General features: G+C 37.9%; 1 protein-coding gene across 1 annotated transcript in view; it reads left to right on the forward strand.

Moving 5' to 3' along the window:
* The window catches only part of CD247 (CD247 molecule), a 31,818-nt gene extending 12,393 nt beyond the window's left edge, over positions 1 to 19,425 (forward strand). Inside the window, exons 2-8 of the mRNA XM_026700718.2 lie at positions 12,902 to 13,005; positions 13,850 to 13,906; positions 15,378 to 15,464; positions 15,716 to 15,751; positions 16,703 to 16,759; positions 18,103 to 18,138; positions 18,445 to 19,425. Coding sequence (XP_026556503.1) covers positions 12,902 to 13,005; positions 13,850 to 13,906; positions 15,378 to 15,464; positions 15,716 to 15,751; positions 16,703 to 16,759; positions 18,103 to 18,138; positions 18,445 to 18,513 — 446 coding nt within the window. The 3' untranslated portion in view covers positions 18,514 to 19,425. The remainder of the gene's footprint in view (positions 1 to 12,901; positions 13,006 to 13,849; positions 13,907 to 15,377; positions 15,465 to 15,715; positions 15,752 to 16,702; positions 16,760 to 18,102; positions 18,139 to 18,444) is intronic.
* Positions 19,426 to 20,884: the final 1,459 nt, after the last annotated feature.

Below are 20,884 nucleotides of genomic sequence, written 5' to 3' on the forward strand. Positions count from 1 at the left end.
GATGTCAAGTCTGTCCTTTCCAAATGCAGATCTCTTTATCTGCAGATTTTGCTCTCTGATCTTGCTTGCACCTGCAGCTGCAGATTCTTCCTCCAACTCTTTTTTGATACACACAATATCTCTGATACATGTGGCATAAATGCAACACCACCTGTGCAAAACTAAAAACCACCAGTCATTGGAAGCAATTTTAATAATTTCTAAGAGGAATTCTGACAAAAGCTACCCTTTTGTCCAACAAATGTAATGGTGGCTATTAACATACAGAAAATCTCCGTGAAATTAATGAGACACCTAAAATTTATTTACTGGGGTTGTACACAATACACAAAATAGCTGCAATGGATCACATTAGGGTAGGAACACATTTACTAAACAAAGCTGTTTTCTATGCTAGATGGAAAGAAATTGTTCCAATTCAGTAATGTTTTTTCTATAGGTGCCTTCTATGTGATGTAATACATTGTAAATTGGGGCTCTTCCTCTGTTATTATTTGTTGCTTGTTGATTTTATGCTGTCTCCTGAGTCCTGCTAATTGAAAATGCTCAATTTAAGGAACCCAAAGCAAATCCATTTTGTACTCTGCGGCTATGCTGTTATTTTTAGAGGCAATTGAATTTCATTTTTAAAAATGTCTGGCTATGGTTCAGTATTCAAACTTTTATAGAAACCATTGATTTGGGGATTTTCTATATAATTCTTCCATGTATTTGTGTCATTTTTATGTCTTTTTCTCCAATAGGTTCATTATTTAATAAATTATATATTTAATTATGTAATTATTATTTATAATTCTAATAATTCATTACAATTATATAACTCAAAACAGCAAACATATGCAATCTTCCTACATCCTATTTTTTTTCCTACAACAACCCTGTGGGGTAGCTGAAGTTAGAGAGAATGACTAACCCAAAGTCACCCAGTTGGCTTTCATGCCTAAGGGATGCCAAGAACTCAGTTTTCTAGCCCCCAGCAATTTATCCACTGTATCAAACTGTTATTTATTGAACCACTTTTGCCTAAAAGATTATCTTGATTTTTGAATTTTTTTCTGACATCACTATATTTCCCATTTAATTATTATCCTAAGTTTCTTTGCGTTGCTTATTTAGATAAGCCAGAATTTTGTGAGCTTGCCTTTCATATACAAAGACCAATATTTCCTGTTATTCTAGATGCTACTTTATGTCCAACTTTATCATTCCAACTTCTGTTCATTAGTATGATTCGTTTTAGAGGTCTGTCATGAGGGTCTTGCAAGTCATGCTAGAGTCATTCAACTTCCACGGTGTCTGCAGATGTACATGTACTTGGATCATGGTAATGTTGCTGTGTTGTCTTGGATTCTGTGTAGATATCTACTTGTTATTACAATTATTTGTTTGTTTGTTTTAAACATTTATACAGCTACCCATCTTTCATTTACTTCTGGGTTAGTCCCAATTAAAAATTAAAAGACTTATAAATATCTAAATATTATCCAAAAACCCATTGTTCAATAATTTTGGGAACTGTAACAGAGTATGGGCTTTGATCAATGGTGGGATTCAGCCAGTTTACACCAGTTCGGGAGAACAGGTTGTTAACTTTCTGAACAGTTTGGTGAACTGATTGTTAGAAGAAATCATTAGGGTGGAGAACCAGTTCTTAATTTATTTGAATTCCACTACTGGCTTTGACACCCTTTTAAAAATAATTGTGGGTATTTAATTTCCTCTGATTTTTTTCCAATAATGTAGAAAGCCTGGTCTTCCTGTGTCTTGTATGGCCCACTGACCCCAGAATGTCAATGATGAATCTTGACATTTCTGCTGTGAGAATATCAGGTTTGTCTTGATTCAGATATCAGTAATATATATCTTTACAGCACTGAGTTTCCTTTTTGCCTCTGACCACATCAGCAGATAGATATTCTTTCATTTTTAATCCAGCCACATCATAACCTCTAGCATGTCTCTCATATTTGTCCCTGCACTTCTCTGGTAGGTTATTGAATGCTGTTCATTTTCCAGTATGATGTTTATTTATTTATTTATTTGATTTGATTTGATTTGTCAATCGCTTACAAGATAATAGGTATAACATGAGTAAGAATACAGGAAATACATGACTATTTAGAAATAAGTATGAATAAATGGTGACAATAGGACAGGGACAGGAGGCACAATGGTGCACTTATGCACGCCCCTTACAGACCTCTTAGGAATGGGGTGAGGTCAATAGTGGATAGTTTGATGGTAAAGGAGTGGGGGTTTGAGCAGCAGAATCAGGTAGTGAGTTCCAGGCATTGACCACTCTGTTGCTGAAATCGTACTTTCTGCAATCAAGTTTGGAACAGTTAACATTGAGTTTGTATCTGTTGTGTGCTCTTGTATTGTTGCTGTTGAAGCTGAAGTAGTCATTGACTGGTAAGACATTGTAGCAGATAATTTTGTGTACTATGCTTAAATCCAACCGTAGGCAGCATAGTTCAAGATTGTCCAAGCCCAAAATTTCAAGTCTAGTGATATAAGGTATTCTGTTGCGAGCAGAGGAGTGTAGTACTCTTTTCATGAAATACTTCTGGACTTGCTCAATTGTATTAATGTCTGATATACAGTGTGGATTCCAGACAGATGAGCTATATTCAAGTATTGGTCTAGCAAAGGTTTTGTATGCCCTAGTTAGCAATTCAATATTTCCAGAGGAGAAGCTTCATAAGATTAGATTTACAACTCTTAATGCCTTTTTGGCAATGCTGTTACAGTGAGCTCTGGCACATAGATCATTAGATATGAGTATTCCTAGGTCCTTGACAGAGTGAGGGTCATCAACGAGGTCATATCCGCCTAGTTTGTATTTGGTGTACTGGCTTTTTTTCCAATGTGTAGGACAGAGCATTTGTTGGTCAAGATTTGGAGTTGCCAATTGTTTGAACATTCAGACACATAATTACGGTCACTTTGAAGAACAGTAGCATGTCGGTGGTGTTGAATAGTTGTACATCATCTGCGAAGAGGATGCAATTGCTTATAAGGTGATTGCAAAGGTCATTTATATAGAATATAAAGAGTGTGTGTCCTAGAACCCTGCCTGGAGCAGGGTTTGATATAGAGCTCTCTATTTTTACTACCATGTTTCTCATAAAATAAGGCCAGGTCTTTTTTTTTTTTGAGCCCTGAAAAAACGGGTAGGCCATCTTTTCGGGGGTGACTTAATTCCTCCCCTTGCATCCTTGTCTAGAGAGTCCCGTGGGCAATCTCAACACCAGCCACTCCTAATGGATGATCATGGCGGAGTGTGGAGAGTTCCCTACTCCCGCCAAGCACCTTTGCTGCAGACCCGAGACCTTCGGTGCCCGCTGCTGTTGCTTTCCCTTCTGCCCATGCTGCTGCCACATTTGGAGCTGTCGCTTCCATGTTTGGAGCACCGCCGCTGTTTGGAGCGCGTTTGGGGCACCGCCACCATTTGGAGCACTGCCGCCGCGTTTGGAGCTGCCACTTCTGCATTTGGAGCTGCTGCTTCTGCGTTTGGAGCTGCTGCTGTGTTTTGAGCACCGCTGCCATTTGGAGTGCATTTGGAGTAGCAGTGTCATTCCAAATGGCAGTGGTGCTTCAAATGACGGTGGCGTTCCAAATGCGGCGGCAGCTCCAAATGTGGCGGCGGTGCTCCAAATGGAGGCAGTGCTCCAAATGTGGAAGTGGCAGCTTCAAATGCGGTGGCAGCATGGGCAGAAGGGAAAGCAACAGCAGCGAGCGCCAAAGGTCTCGGGTCTGCAGCAAAGGTGCTTGGCAGGAGCAGGGAGCTCTCCATGCTCCGCCATGATCGCCCATTACAAGTGGATGGTGGGGAGGGATGGCTGCCCGTGGGGCACTCCTAATGGTAAGTTTGCCCATGCCCTTCCCCTCATTTCACATGTTTTAAAATAGGCCTAAATTTGGGGGGAGGGCCTTAATTTCATTTTATGCCTAGAAAACATGTTGGGTCTTCTATTGGGGGGATGTATTGTTGGGGAAACATGGTATTTGTTGCCTGTTTGACAGGAATGCAGTAATCCACTTATGAAGGGATCTGGAAATGCTGTAAAAGTTTAGTTTTAACAGTAGTTTGTCATGTACCAATGAATCAAAGGCTTTGCAGAAGTCTATGTAAATTGCATCTATTGCTTTACCCTGGTTGAGTAGAGTAGTCCATATGTTTTTGCAGTGTAGGAGTTGTAGGTTGCAGGGCAATTTTTTTCCTGAAACCAAATTGTTTTTTGGAGAGTAGGTTGTTAGACTCTAAGTGGAGGGTGATGAACTGGTTAATGATTGATTCCATGACTTTGCATGTAACACGACACAGTGAGATTGGTCTGTTGTTTTCAACCAGGCTGGGGTCATCTTTTTTGAAAATAGGGATGACCGAAGCTAAGGACCACAGGTTTGGTAAGAAGCTGGTTCTGAATTATATATCATATATAATGCTTAGGGGTTCTGCTATGTCAGAGGAGAACTTTTTAAAGAAGTATGGACATAATCCACTGGGGCCAATATATAGGGATGGTTTTAGGTTTCGTACTGCCTTTTCAACGCTATCTTCTGTAAAGTCAATAAGTGGGAGATCATTGCAGTTAGTTGTGGTACGACTAGGACATGTGGGGCATGAGCCATTGCTGTTTACAAAGACTGAGCTGAAGAATGTTGTCATTGTTCTGGGTATGAATGTCCATTTAGGTTTAATTATAGAATATAGGGTGAATTATAATTTATTTGTGTAATGGACCATATTTAGTATGATCCCTTATCTACAGCTGACCCTTCTGGCAGTGTACCTTCCCAACGGTATAGCTGTTAGTGATAGTGAGATATCCAAATCCCCCTTCATTATTACAAAATAATAATCCATGCTGGACTCCTCCAGAGTTATAAAGCAGATTTGATACATATTGATATACTATGTGGATGATATGGAATAAAAGGAAAATACTGTTTTAATTTTGGTACAGCCTTAAGATTATCCCATGCATGGGAAAGGGACAAGACAAAGACAGTACCAGAGGGATATGGCAGAAAAAATATACAGTCTCTATAGAATGGATTCTCACATTGTGCTAAAATCTGGGTACCGAGCATGATGTCTAATATAATTCATATGTGCGCATAGACATCCATCTTGGCACTTCTCAGATTTTATATCTCACCTGGTGTTTTTATATATATATATATATATATATATATATATATATATATATATATATATATATATATATATATATATATGGATCTTTGGTTATTTGGGTTTTCTCCACGTAAGATTGGCAGTATCTTAGGCAACGTTTCGATGAAGTCTCACTCTGAGAAGCACAGAGCCGAAGACAGAAGCCTGAAGATGATGAATGAGACTTCATCGAAACGTTGCCTAGATACTGCCAATCTTACGCTGGAGAAAACCTGACTAACCGTTTCAGCAGAATCTCATCTGCCATCATATAGAAGCCTGATGATGGCAGATGAGATTCTGCTGAAACATCGCTACTAACTTTAAAAGCACAGCTACTATGATGTGGGAAAATACCCGAGCAAAGCCGAATGCCATATATATATATATATATATATATATATATATATATATATATATATATATATATATATATATATTTATATTTATATTTATATTTATATTTATATTTATATTTATATTTATATTTATGTTAGGAAACTAGCAAGTTCCAAATTAAAGTGGTAGGAATCTATAAGCCAATTCTTGGGAAGTTTGCCCCTTTATTCATTAAAAATACAGATATAGAGAGAACCTGGGAGTTTAGAAGAAGTGAGGAATGGCACCTGCAAGTAATCCTCAACTTACAACCATGATTGATTGAATTTCTGTTAGTAATTGAAATAGTGAGGTGAATTTGGCCCTATTTTATAACCTTGCTTGCCAAAGTTGTTAAGTGAATCTGGCTTCCCCATTAACTGCTGGTTAATAGGTTGCAAAAGGTGATCACATGATTCTGGGATATTGCAACTGTCCTAAATATGAATCATCTGCCAAGCATCTGAATTTTGATCACATGCTGCAATGATCGTAAGTGTGAAAAACGGTCATAGGTTACTTTTTACAGTGCTGTAGTAACTTTGAATGGTCACTAATGAATTGTTTAAGTGGAGGACTACCCGTATTTTGTAACTGGAAACATTTATTAGGGAAGGTACTCAGAGTAAGCACTGGGGGTCTTCTTGTCCAAGTCCCTGCTCAGGCAGGAATCCCTGTCACCGGTGGTGACGAGGAGCTCTCTCTGTGGGCATGCATGCCGTTGCTCCAGCCCAGCTCCATCACGCTTCTCTGTCGCATTTCTTGCTGTCTCGCCAATGGTATAACACATACAGTCTTGGGCTGCTATTTTTTTAACCTGTTCACACAGTCAGCTCACCTTTATAGATAAGTGTAAATTCCAAGTGTCACAGCCCCCAAGACAAGGCTGTGGCAACTGAATGGACAGGTGAATTGATTCTGACACTATAACATTTATTCCCATAGAAGTTAGTAACTTGGTGATTTTGATGTCCTTTCAATTCTTTATTTTTGATTTCATTTATATGGGACTTTCCTCAGAGGCATACTGAGTAAACATTTATCCCACCCTAACATAGGCAAAACAGGAAATGTTTCAGAGATGTGACCTTCTCAAAATGTTACAATATCAATAATAAAACTTTCCTGTACATTGCAGAGAAAGTCTGATGAATCAGTGGTTTGGCAATATATAGTAATACATATCTGTTCAGTGATAAGTAAAATATAACAGTTCAATGGAGTCTATTCCTAAGTAAGTAGCCTCATCTCTGTTCTTCTATTTTTACCATCCCAAGTTTGTTTCTGATCTTTTCCCTATTTTAAAAAAGTCTGCTAAGGCTATGCCTTCTGAGAGCTCTGTATCGCTTTACTTTTTCAATACAACATGCTTTAATGGCTCATTCAGCTTCTTTCCCACTGAACAGCACTTTAATAAGTTTAGTTGTGAAAGTCACATTAGGCATAACTTAAGGCTGCACCCTGTTGAGGAAGTGGCTTTCACACTAGTGAAATCCATCAGCCAATGGGTGATGAGGAGAAAACCTACTGAGGATCTTGTATGAGGAAATCATTTAGGATGTCTTAAACATAGTGCTCACATAAGATCAATTCAACATTGGTGTGACGTAGCTCTACTTTGCTCTACAGGTTTCATGTGTCTTCCTGCTGTGGTTGTGGGGTGGGGTTGGTTTTTGCATCAGGAAAAGAAGTAAAGCTTTTGCTTGCTGTTTCAACTTTAGATGCTTACAAATAAATATGAGATGACAGTCTTTATCAACAGAATGATCAATTCTTGTAAGTCTAGGTCTTTCGTTTTCATTGGTGAAGTTTCATATAAGCACTAATAAGGGCCAACTTATTGACCTTCTTGACCTTCAGCTGGTTCTATCACCCCTCATAGAAACACAGTGGGTTTAATAGGGCATACTCTGTCATAATAACTTCAGTGAGGGTACATATACAAAGAAGACTTGAAAGTCCATATAGTTTACTGGTAGAATATTGTCAGTAACATTTTTAAAAAATTCAAGGAAACTCTGAACATGGACAAGAAACATAACAAGAACTATTGACTGAGGGTTTATGAGTGGGGATGCCACTTTTACATTTCCTTGAATGGAAATAAACCTCAGTAAGATTAAGAGTTCTCATAATTGTTAGTTTGGCCATCTGTATATTAGATCCATGTCTGTCTTGGTTGGCTAAGTCCTTCTGGAGGTAATGTGCGATTGGGTTTTAGCGGTGGTGAATTCCTCCTTTAAAATAGTTTTTTTCCCATCTCTGGATTCATCTCCTCCTCAGGAAATTTTATTATACCCAATAGTACTGTGGATTTTTGTCCAGACTCCAACCTTCCATTTTGGGGGAAGGTTGTAGAGAATCGGCCATGCAGCAGTTTCAAAAAATTCTAGAACCAGTTCAGTTTCGATTCAGACCCAGGTGGGACTGAAACAGCATTGACTGTGCTTGTGGTGCGAGCAGGATGGGAGTGGTATATCCATTTCTCTTCTTGACTGTGAGAAGCTATAGACAGCTTTTGATACCATTGTTTATGGTATACTGAACTGACTTCAGAGGCTGGGAGCGGATTTTATAGTATCATGCTATTTTTCTTCCTTTGGGCATAATCCAATCAGTGTTGATTATAGGAAGAAATCCAGTCCCTGCTTTGTGAAGCTCCACAGGGACTAGTCACCTGGCTGCTGTTTAGATTGGTAACATCAGTATATTAATGAAATATGTCTTGGCTCTAGAAATCTTTGTATTTATTAAACATTTTTATGAAAAGAAAAGAAATGGGGTAGAAGAGCTAACATCCCATCCTTTGATTGTTTGGAAGGGAAAGCTCAATCTGGATTTACTTCTTTACTCCCTGCTAAAAATCTTGTAGTGGAGAAAATGAAATGAAGGTTGCATCCTTTTTCCTTTGTTAAGACTTATTTGGGGTCTGGGACTAAAATTAAGAAGAACACCAAACTAATGACAATAGGTATAACAACCAACTTTACAATTGATGATAAAATTATTGAAATCGTAGATAATGTCTATCTTTTAGAATCAACTATTGAAAATAAAGAAAGAAGCAGTCAAGAAAAGGGCCTCTTTTTGCTCTCGCTAATTGAATGCAAAGCTCGTTAAGTGCACACGAATATTTCAGGGTGGGGAAGGCCATGGGTGGCCTGGTGATGGAACAGGCCACCTGCCTAACACAACCCAAAGCCTCTCCAACCCACTGAAATACAGCATGCTCCCCACAATTGCCCCCCCCCACAACCTACCATACCATGTGAAAATCTAGCAAGCAGTCTCCTCTCCAATCTCTCCGACTGGGCCTCCGCAGGCCTTGCCCGGCACATTGTTGGCTGAAATGGAGCTTCTGAGGGGCAGATATGCCCCTCAGAAGCTCCATTTCGGCTGGGAATGTTTCAGGTGAGAACTCTGGATGCCTGAATGGAGCATCGGAGAGATGGATTCACCCCTCAGAAGCTCCATTTGAGCTGGCAACAGGCAGGATGAATGTTGCAGAGTCTCTGAGGTTGTTCATAAGGGCGAACAATTGCTGTGGTGCTGCAAGAGCTTGGGACTTGTTCATAAACACTAGAGGGGGATTATCGTGTAACTCTGAATGTTCACTAAGGGAACACTTGTAACCTGGGGATTGCCTGTATTTGAAAAATACTGGCTAGGGAAATAGGCCCAGGACAGCTTTTCACAGAAGAAAGTTAAATGAGGTTTCAAACTCTGCATTTGTTGTCTTGCAAAAAGCTGGTGCTCAAATGCAGATAGCAATTCCACACAAAGTCTTTCATTAAATTGATAATACTTACAGTTTGTAATTTGAGAAGTAAACAAAGCCACAAAGCCAGCATTTCTGTATAAATCAGTGTTAAGCACAGCAACCATCTTATTTTTTTCCCATGAGTAGTCAATAATCTGCATTTTTAGTCAATTTACAACTTCTAGAAGATTCTAGCAATTTAGGCTGAGACAGAAAAGGATAGAAGGTTTGCTGAAGTTATCTATGGATCTTCTTTGAACTATTCTCCCTTCTAAACAAGGGTAAACCAAATACCAGTTCCAAGAGTTTGAGATATGAGCCAAATCATTTGTTCATTATGTTTTTAGCATTAATTTGGTTCACCCTTCCCAAACCAAGGTGCCCTCCAAAAGTGGATTTCAGTTCTCAGCAATAGCACGCTGTTGAAGAATTCTGGGAACTGAATTCCAGTTGGCATATGGTTTGAGTTAGTACTTTGTTGTACTCTGGTTCTTTGTGGAGAAGGGGAGGAGTAATCTTCGCTAACCTGAGCATGTGTGGAGTTTCTCAATAATATGTGGCCATGTTAGGTCTGGAAGTGACATGCATTTGGAGAGAATCTAATTAGGAAAGGCTGCTCCAGGTCGTCTAGAAATATTTAGTTGGTTGCTACTGGACACCTTTGCAAGCCTAGGTGACAGGCGTGGGAAATATTCCTTCTTCCAGCTTTGCATGCTTGCTGGATGCCCAATCTTTGCTATGAAGATTTCAGTATATTGTAAGAATATTTCTCTACTAGGAGGAGAGTGAACCTACCTTTCTTCACCATCTGTTTTCCTTTTTCCTGAAATTCGGTCTGTATTAATATTGTTACCATTCCAAAACTTGCCCCCTTTCTCAGCCCAATGACTACATTAGCCTAACACACAATCTTGATACAGAAACTTAGCAAAGGAAACCTTGCAGGAAGGAGCCCCAGCTGTCAGTCTTGAAAAGAGAGGTTTGAAAACATTTCTGAGTAACCACAGTGCATACCACAATCAATTAAGGGAACTCTGTGCTGATGTCAAACTGAGCTCCATTTTAACTCTAGCATATAACATTTATTTCAAGGTGCTGTTTACAATTTAATGACCCTCGTTAAAACAAAAAAGGAATGGGCTCTCCTCTTTTGGATTAATGATTACTTTGATTTGCATCTACCTAAGAGAATGGAAAATGTCTATTAGTTGATTAAATAAAGATTTGAAGTTATATTTCCATTTAGATGTTTGTTCTGAAAGTGAGTTTTGTGGTATCGTTTTAAGCAAAGTAATGCAGCATTGATTTTATAGCATTCTATACAATGAGCCATCATTGTACCAAAAATAATAGCATTGAGGAGAGACTTTATATTACATCAACATAGCAGTATGATAATAGGTGGTTCTATGAGGCAGTTTTGAGAATCCTGCCTAAATGTCAATTCAGAAAACCCACAAGGCAGGTGGCTGGCTCAGTAGAAATAGAACAGAGGAAATGGCTTTATCCTGATAAAAGCTTTTTATCATCTAGTTTAGCATTTCTCTACATCAAGGATATGTAATTTGTGCATTTGTGAGGCTGCATAAGACACCGCTCTCATCCCAAAACTTTGGATACAGCCTCTACTGTAAAACTCCTCCGAAACTTTCTATTTAATTATATTTTAACATGATAAAATGGAAAAAACTAATTAAACATATATGAAAATGATGGCATCAATTACATAGTTTTTATTTTAAATTTCCATTCAACTAGATAAAATTTACCTTGTGCTTAAGCCCCACCTATCTTATTTTAGGAGTAAGAACATTTCATATTATTGGTAGACCAATTGTGGCCCTCAGCTTGAAAAACATTGTAAAAAGGATACCATGATCTACACTGATTCCAGTGGACAATATATTTTAAAGCATTTTCCCAGTGACCAATAGTATTAGTGAAAAAAGTCAAGTGAAAAAAGGTTAGCTGATTAATATACCTGAAAGTTTAATTTAGTGCTTTTATTGCTTATTTAATTGGGTAATGCCAAGGTAAATAACTAAAAATAAGACTACACTTTTTAAAGAATATCAAGTGGATGGTTGCACATTGGAAAATGGAGTCCTATTTTTCTAAAACAAATGAATGAAAGATGGATTCTTATAACACTATGAACAACATGGAGTTTGTCACTCAGCATGCACAAATGATATTCCACCACTGTAGTTTGCAAATCATGGCTATAGCTTAATATTTTATGCAAACAGAATCAACCTGAGTATGTATTTAATCATGCTTGCATGATCTGCAAAGGTAACTACTGACTATGTTGAGAATATCCAATATAGCTATTTTCTTTTGTTGAATAACTGTTGCTGTGGTACCAATCAAAGGAAAACTTGGTCTTTGGCATGCTTATTCTTCAATGTAGTTGATGTAAACATTTCTAAAAAAAATAATTACATGGATTTAGAACAAAAATCTGTCCAGGGCTTTGGAAGAACAATTTCATATGTTCTAACAAATATAATACAGCTGTTTTAAGTATATGCATATTTATTTGGCACATTTAACCCATCTTTTTTTTCCAGAAACCTCAAGATGGCATATATGAATATCTCCTCTATTTTCATCCCTATAATTACAGTCTTGTGAAGTAGGTTTGGCTGACAATCTTGATCCAAAAGTCAACCAGTGACCTTTGTGAACAAGTAGAGTCATAAACCTGGGTCTTTACAGTCCAAGTCAAACATTACAATCAAACCACAGGATGAAGAGGAATACTGCAGCATAATATCTTATTGGATGCTTGTTTTAGAGATATGTCAGTAACAAAACAGTTTATATAGATCTAATAAATAACAAATATGGAAATACTTCTAGATCAGGGAGCAAAACAAAATCCTGAGTGAGCTTCACAGTTCCTTTTAAACCTGCCTGAGAACTGTAATTTTTAAAGGGGAAATAATTACATAGACAATTATATTTAATTAAAGTATATTTATATGGAATCAACTTGAGTTTTTCTTTTTTAATGTACTGATCTTTAAGAGTTCAGCCTTAAAGACAAGTATAGCCCTTGGCTAAAATAAAATTGCCTACTTCTGCTGTAAATACTATTATTGAGTCATTAAATGGTGGCCTCAATTGTGTTTGGAATAAAGAACATGGGCCAAATGTTGAAAAAGGTGGTGTTGGTTATGACCCATTGAAATCAGTAGCACAAATTAGTTGTAATGATCTATGGCCCATTCATGTTACTGGGATTTTAGTGTGATATTTTTCTGGGGAGCCTGTACATTATAGAATCATCAAACCATTGTTATGTAAAATAATGAGGGGTTTTATATCACCTCAACAACAAATTACATTTTTATTAATAAAAATAGCCAAGTCTGTAAAACATGCATGGCAATATGTAACTATCTGATTCCCCCATTGACAAAAATTGCTTAAAAATCATCAAGCAATAGGCATGCTGATTGAGAAAGTAGGAATTGTAATCTTGAGAGCATTCGTTTATGGAAAGCTCTGCTCCTGGTTTGTTTTAAATCCTTTCTCTGTATAACTGACTTACTGATTTTTTTTAAAAAAAACAGATGCTGATGTACTGGGATTAACAGATCCAAAGCTGTGCTATATTCTGGATGGGATCCTTTTAATATATGCTATCATCATCACAGCCCTTTTCATGAAAGTAAAGGTAAGACTTTTTCAGAGATTTTTTTTTATTATTATTTTTACATGCACAGTCTGACCAGAGGAACCTGAAGGAAAAAAATGTCCCTGTGACCTTAATCCTTTTGATTGTATGTTTGAATATTTATGTAAACCTTTAGAAGTGGAAATTAAGAGCAATTCCTCCATGAAATCAACTTTCACTGCAACAGCTCTGCAACACTGCAATGTCATCATATAACTAGTATGGAAAGATTATCCTTCTGTATCTTAATCCAGAGTTCAATACCCAGTCAAAATGTTTCCTTCATTATTCGTTGTTGCTCTCAGATTTTTCAGATTGACATCACTTTTCCCAATCTTGTGCTTTTCAGCTATATTGCATGGCATTATGCATTGGTCACAGTGCCTTGTAATGTTATGAAAGCTGAAGTTCCACTTCAGTGAGGAGACACATTTAGTTGGGGAGACTATTAGGCAGATATCGTTAGTAAACAGTTTGAAAAGATGGGAAATTGCTAATAATGAATCTTACATTTAAGAGTTTGAACAACTGTTTTGTTTTTGTTTTGTTTGATATTACCACTTTTAACTATGAGCTTGTGTTTTATAGAGAGAACCAGAGTTAAGAAATCTTAAAAAAAGAAATAAAGGAAATAAAGCAGCCTACCGTAACTTGGTGACATGCCCACAGGGAATTCTGGGAAATGCAATTCCAGTAGATTTGGAGGGTGTCCAGTTGGAAAGTGCTGAAGGCTCAATAATACACTATCACTATTTCATAAATCACTAGTGGCCTTTGGAATAGAAATGGGAAGTTTTGTGAGTAAAAGCTCTATATATTACATGTTTGTCCATATTTTTTCCAGCTAGCCAATCGCTCTACTGAATCCAAACCTTCTCAAAATGCAAATGACATATATAATGTAAGTAGTTAATTCCTTATGTCTCTTATATAATCTGACACCTGCAAATGAGTTAAAGTGATGAGACAACATATAAGTGAAAAAATTGGGATACCAGTCTACCTGTAGAACTTAGTTAGTTCTTCTAATGGATAATTAAATATTGGGGGTGGGTTTCCAGGAATATAGTAAAAATATCGTGATTTAGTCAAGGGTCAAGTCAAAATGATTCCTTTAGTATAGTATAGGGATTCCTTACTATCTTCTTCCAAATTTACCAAATGTCAAACTAAAAGGGCTGGGGAGGTTCTTGTGTGCAACTATAGGAGAACTTCCAGGCCATAGTTATATAGCTCATTTTTAATTAAGATAATTGTAGTGGTTTACTTGATATATGTAGTGGTTTATTTGCTTATTCAATAGGTTTTTCTGAAGGACACATATTCTCTCTCTCTCTTAGGCTAGATGGATAGATAGATAAAGAAAACTCTGCCAATATTTTAGATTTCACTCACATTAATTGGGTTCATAGAATAGCTAATGGTAAGGAATTATAACATTTACAAACCAAAACATTTGGCAAGGAACACTCCCAACTAAGAGGTACTTGCAATTATTTCAATATTTTCACTATATTCCTGAAAATCCACCCCCAATATTTAATTATCCATTAGAAGAACTGTCTAAGTCCTGCTAGAGAAAAAAAAATCAACTCTGGCACCCACACAGGGATGCTGCTATGAAAACTCTGTATGTGGTGGCTTTGGTTTCCTTTTTAGTATCACATGGTTGCTTAAAGTTCACAGAATATATTATAAGAGGTTTAAGGCAACAATAAACGGTACTTTGTATGCTTACCTTTCCCCCCCATACTTGTCTTCAAAGGACACTGGGACAACTTTATGGCTGAATAATGAACATTGACTAATTAAGATGAGATTAGAAAAGCTTATTGGGTGAGCAGGGTTAGGAATAAATTCAGTTCATGATAAGTTATATACAGTTATATATGACTTTTTTCCCACTCTTATGACCGATGAAGTATCCCCAGTCACATGATTAAAATTTAGATGCTTGGCAACTAGTTCATATTTATGATTGCAGTGTCCCAGGGCCATGTGATCACTTTTTGGGAACTTCTGGCAAGCAAAGACAATGGGGAAGCCAGATCAAACTTAACAACTGTGTTACTAACCTAACAAATGCAATGATTTGCTTAACAACTGTGGCAAGAAAAGTTGTAAAATGGGGCAAAATTCACTTAACAAATGTTTCACTTAGCAACATAGATTTTGGGCTCAATTGTGGTCATAACTTGAAGACTGCCTGTACAAACTTCCAATTTTATGTGAGGAATGGGACAAGGTAGATAAAAAGGCACAGAGGACACTTAATGTGTGAGGGATTGAAGGGGTGAAGAAGGGTGTTCTAAATATTAAATGAGAAAATTACATAATAATCAGTTGTTGTTATAAATATTCTTCTCTTGCAGAAACTGTCTACTGGACGCAGAGATGAATATGATTCTCTGGCATTTAAAAAAACAGATACAGATCTTGAAATGGCTGTGGAAAACCAGGTATCTTCACCATATTTTCTGTGCATGCAGTTGCCACAAAACATATAAGCATAACTTAGTGGGAAACTCCAAGACCATGACCCCCTTTTGCTTTGAGGAATGAATAATATCAATCTACAATTGATGTCTCTGGTGGTTATGACAGTTGTGCAAGGGATTTTGATATAACAGCCCTGTCAGCTCTCCCACCATGCCTTCTCTTATGTCTTCAGACTTGGTAAATGATTGGGATAATTTTTCTTTCTTTCTAGCGCAGAAGAAAGAAACCTCAGGACAAAGTTTACACTGTGAGTAGATCCAAGAATTTACGTATTAAAGTTTACTTAATCATCCACTACAGCATTTTGAAAGGTTATATGTATCTGTGTTGGGAAAGAAGTTGTCCTCTTATGCAACTTTTTCCAGTTTTATGAATAAGTTTTTTTGGGGGAAATTCTCTATGCTGGGATGTTACACAACTATTTCACATCTTACAGAAAAGAATAGAAGTATATAAAGATCAATCAGTCTATTTTTTCAGTGTTTATGAGTCTTAAGATAGTCAAGATTGCCCCATTTTGCTTTTTTTCCCCTAAAACAGAAATGTCAGGTTTTTAAGCTTGTTATTAGAGCTTATATCAGTAAAACAGAATTCTAGGGTGTTTTTTTTTTTGGGGGGGATTGTTTTTTTACCTGACCTACCTGAAAGGACTAACAGTGATAGCAGGAACAACCCTATGCTGTTAATAATTATCCTTCTCTGGACTTTGGGACAAGTTTATCAGAGTATTGATCAGTTTTTTGTGGATATTTTGCTTTTGGTATCAGAGGAACCTATCTTCCATGTTGTAAATCAAAATATTGAGCGTCTACAGGAACGCTTCCTCTATTCCAACAAATCCTATGTTTATAGTTTAACCAAATCCCAGGTTGGGAAAAGATTGGGAATAGTTGCTTTCCAGATAATATTGCTCTCGAATCTGCATAAAAAGTGCTTGAGTTTACAATGATTGACAAAGAAAAGGCAATGAAGAGCAAATGTTTTGCTAGAATAACAGTTATAAGCACAGACATCTTTGGAAATTTCTTTCCTATAATTTGGCCTAGAAAGAGTAAGGATATACTAGTATAGGATATACTATATACAGAATGAAAAGATTAATCAAATACATTAGAATCTGTTAGAAAAGGCACGAGAGAAAACAAATTTTTCTTAGTTTCCTTTTCACCAATACTGTTTTATTGTTTTCCATGGCTAGTCCCTACAGCGGGATAAGATGGGTGAAGCATACAGTGAAATTGGAAAGAAAGGAGAAGTAAGTGATATTTTCTATCATTTTAGATGCACAAAAGATAGCTGCATCCACTTTGTCACTGTTGACTCTAGGAAGGGTTGCACTTCTCTGGACTGAGTGGAAACTTCAAGGTTTACCCATGTTACACCTTTGTTATATGAGTTGCACTGGCTCCCTGTTTCTTCCAGGTGCTGGTTATAGAGGTGGTATTCAGCAGGTTCTGACTAGTTCTGGAGAACCAGTAGTGGAAATTTTGAGTAGTTCAGGGAACCAGCAAACCCCACCTCTGACTGGAGATTTTACAGTATCCTTCCCCTGCCATGCCCACCAAGCCACGCCCACAGAACCGGTAGTAAAAAAAATTTGAATCCCACCACTGGCTGGTTACCTTTAATGTCTTACATGCCATAGGCCTGTCCCTGAGAGACAGGAAGATACCTCCAGGTTCCTTTCCTGAATTGTTGCCATTTAATGGGAACTCTGAAGTGTGCCTTTTCTGGCAGGCCCCTTCTCTTTTAGCCTTCTGAAAGGCCATAAATACACAGCTTTCTACCCAGTCGTTGAGGTAGAGAGTGATGGCTCTGAATTGGTTGTTGGAGTATCCCAAGAAGATGAGTGAGGTCCTGGGTTTTGTTTTATGATTTTTGTAATTCAGGGGTTTACTGTCGTGAGCCATCCAGAATTATGTTTTAAAATGGGCATCTATACAGATCTTATACATGCATTTCTACTCAAGCTTTCTCAGTCCTATCCTTTAAGCCAGTGGTCCCCAACCTTTCGGCTCTGCAGACCAGTGGTGGAGGGGGAAGAAGGGAAAGTTTTGTGCATGTGTATGCTTGCTCCCCACTTGCGTGGCCTAATTCCCAAAGGGCCATGGTCCAGTGTCGGGCCACGGAGCAGAGGTTGGCCCATGGTCCTCGTGCTGTAAGCTGCATTGAACCACAATTCCATAATGCAAAATAATGGCAATATTAATTCAACATAGGTGAAAGCACCAGCTAGATGCTTATCTACAATAGCTGAACAAAACAAAAGACAAATTCGTTGTTTGTGTTTTCTGAATATAATTTTTCCACAATATTTATGTCAGTTGGGTTAGATTGTGGGGTAGTCCACAAATTATGACTATAATTGGGGCTGTGTCCACATAAGAGTTCAGTTAATTATTTGTATTGGTCATGTCCATAATACAAGAATCTTCTTAGTCTGGGGGTTTGCACCTGGACTAGACTAGGTAAGATTTAACAACATTCAAAGGAAAGGGATGGGATCTTGCTATCCTGTGCTTATGTAAAGATTCCTGACTAAGTAACCACTTGGCTCCTCTTCTGAAGTTTATTAATTTTGGCCTTTTCTTTTTCTAGAGATTTGGTGGCAAGGGAAATGATATTCTTTATCAGGTAAGATAACAACAGAACCCCTCTGTAATTTCTTTAATTCTTAATTCACTGAGATCTGTCTAAAAGCAATTTATCTACTGTTCTCATCTCCCCTTCATTCTCTAAGTACTTTTGATCCTATTGCCAGCCTATGCTTGCAAGAAAGTTGGACAAGGCAACACGGTTAGGAAATAGTTGAATTCTTCTCTTACAAATGTTGCTCTCAGACCCCAGCTTTAATATTCTCGCTACAGGGAACACTGAATCTGAATCTATGGTTAATAGTCTAATTATTTGTTTTCTAATCATATCTTTTCTCTTTATCAGGGGCTCAGCCAAGCAACAAAGGACACATACAATGTCCTTCAAATGAAACAGATGCACTCTCCTCGTTAGTTACAACTGAATCTAAAAAGGAAGAGAAAAAAAGGACATTCCTTATGGTGGAATGGTAGCAATTAAAGAGGACAGTTCATTTCAGCAAAGCCATTGCCTTGTTTGAAGAATGCTATTGTACAGTCAGCAAAACCCATGTTTCATTTCCAAATAACATCCTTTAAAAATGTACATAAGTTTAAAGATTCTGCTTAATGTATAGTTGCTCATATTTAGGAGCAGAAGTTGTGACTGCTATTTCACTGGATAGTTAAATATCAAAAATATTTTTCTTCCTTAAGGGAAAAATAACATATTTTCTTTCCCCATAGATGTTTTTACGGTATTTTTAATTGAAGATAGCTGGGAAACTTTGTGGGGGGAGGAGGGGGGGAGAGGGAGGGAGAAAGAGAATATATTCTGGAACCTTTCATCACTCTCCAGGAATTTGGATTACTGTACAATCTATCAGTCATATCAGCTAGGCTGGTGGTACAGAATATCAATAATTATCATGTTTTAAATTGATAACTCTCAAATCATTAAATAGTTCAGGACTTAACTGAAGGTAGATATCTTTTATACCGAAGATTAGAATAAAAAAGAAAGAAATGTGTTTAGATGGTACTTTGAATTACAGTGTATGAGAAAACTAAAAGTTCTGTTCACGAGCTTGGATCATTTCCCATAAAATGAAATTTTATTTAGCATAAAATAAAGTCTTTACTATTAGGTTTGGATGATGTTTGCAAGCAAAATACAAACAAAACAAAACAAAAAACTGGACATAAAGCAACCAAAACTAGTTTTGGTTTAGAATTACTTCTGTTGAAGAACAAGTCTTACTTTTGAATAGTAATTATAAAAATAATTGTGCTATGAAAAAGTGGACCAGTGCCTACTTTTGCATGATTAAAATAATGGTTAAGTATATTGTCTGTTGCTTCATTATGTACATTATTCCTAGTGGCTATAGCTCATACTTCAACCCATATTAACTAGAGGAAATACAAAAAACTGGACCAGAATCCATCAACGAGCTTTCTTTTGATTAATACTGATCGGATTTTAAGAAGTCTAATAAAAATGTAAAGGTCTGCAAGGAAGTAAAACTGGGAATTTGTATGGGAGATTGTACCCTTTCATCATCTCCAGCCAAACACTTTCCTACCTTTGAGGCTTGGGGTACAATTTGAATGTGAATATTATATCTTGGATCCCATGACAAAATGGGTGCTGATAGGCTTTTCCCTTTACAGTATAATGTATCTGAACTGCAAAATATGGATCATTGGAAACAGCAGATACAAAAAAACCCCTCCTCTTCCTGCCATTTAGTGGTTGATCAGCTGCAATATATAGGATGACCAATAACTAGTATATGATATTCCTAACAAAATGGCAGCCCTAGACAACTTAGCAACAATGCTAGGGTTACCAGATTAAGACTGCAAAAAGCAGATTACTAGATGACAGGAAAGATCTAGGAAAAGCTAACTATTTATCAAGCCTACAACATTCTCCTGTACCTGTAATTTTTCTTTCTCCCTTCTGTAGAATACTATGCATTACCTGTTGTGGCTCCGATTCCCGAGCCTGTGCTGTTAGAGGAAGAGGACTTGGAAGATGAGGAGAAGGAACTGGGAATGCCTTCCTCCCCAGGACCTTCCTCTCTGGCAATGCCTTCCTCCCTGATAATGCCTCAGGTTTCATCAGACAACCAAGAGGAACAGCCTGAGATTAATCAGGAGGAAGGCATATCGGAGCAGCCCCTGACAGGGAGTCAAGAGGAAGAATGTTGGCTTGATCTTAGGCAGCGTCGTAGGGAGAAATGTGAGTAGCAACGTAGGAGGTGTGGGAGGGTCAGAGAGTGAGCTGAGTCATTGAGCCACACCCCACAGGGGATAAAAGTGGGTGTGTTGTCGGCTAGAACTTTGTAGGAAGGGATTCCAGCGAATGTGCTGGTGGACTCGGGGCCACGACTAACTTTATGGACCAGGACTTTGCGGCCCATTTTGATGTCCCCTTGGTTCCAGTAGAACCTCCAATGAGGGTCGAGGCTATTGATGGGCGGGAACTTCTTGCAGGACCCATTAAATTCGCCACCCAGCCTTTGCGCCTAGTCATTAGAGAACATGAGGAGGCGATCCGTTTTTATGCCACTGCAGACCTCCATTTCCCATTGGTCCTTGGCATGGCTTGGCTTAGGATTCATGATCCTCAGGTGGCATGGTTGTGGAACGCCATTTCTTTTCCGAGTCTGCAGTGCGTGGACCACTTCCGCCACACCTGTGCTGGCCAGGACATCACTACCTCTGCCGTCTCCATACCTCCTGAACTGATGGACTTCACAGATTTGTTCAGTGAGAAGGAGGTGGACAGGTTACCCCCG

This window comes from Pseudonaja textilis, chromosome 7 (genome assembly GCF_049901715.1).
Source record: "Pseudonaja textilis isolate UNSWEBS1 chromosome 7, rPseTex1.2, whole genome shotgun sequence".
NCBI classification, from domain to species: domain Eukaryota; kingdom Metazoa; phylum Chordata; class Lepidosauria; order Squamata; family Elapidae; genus Pseudonaja; species Pseudonaja textilis.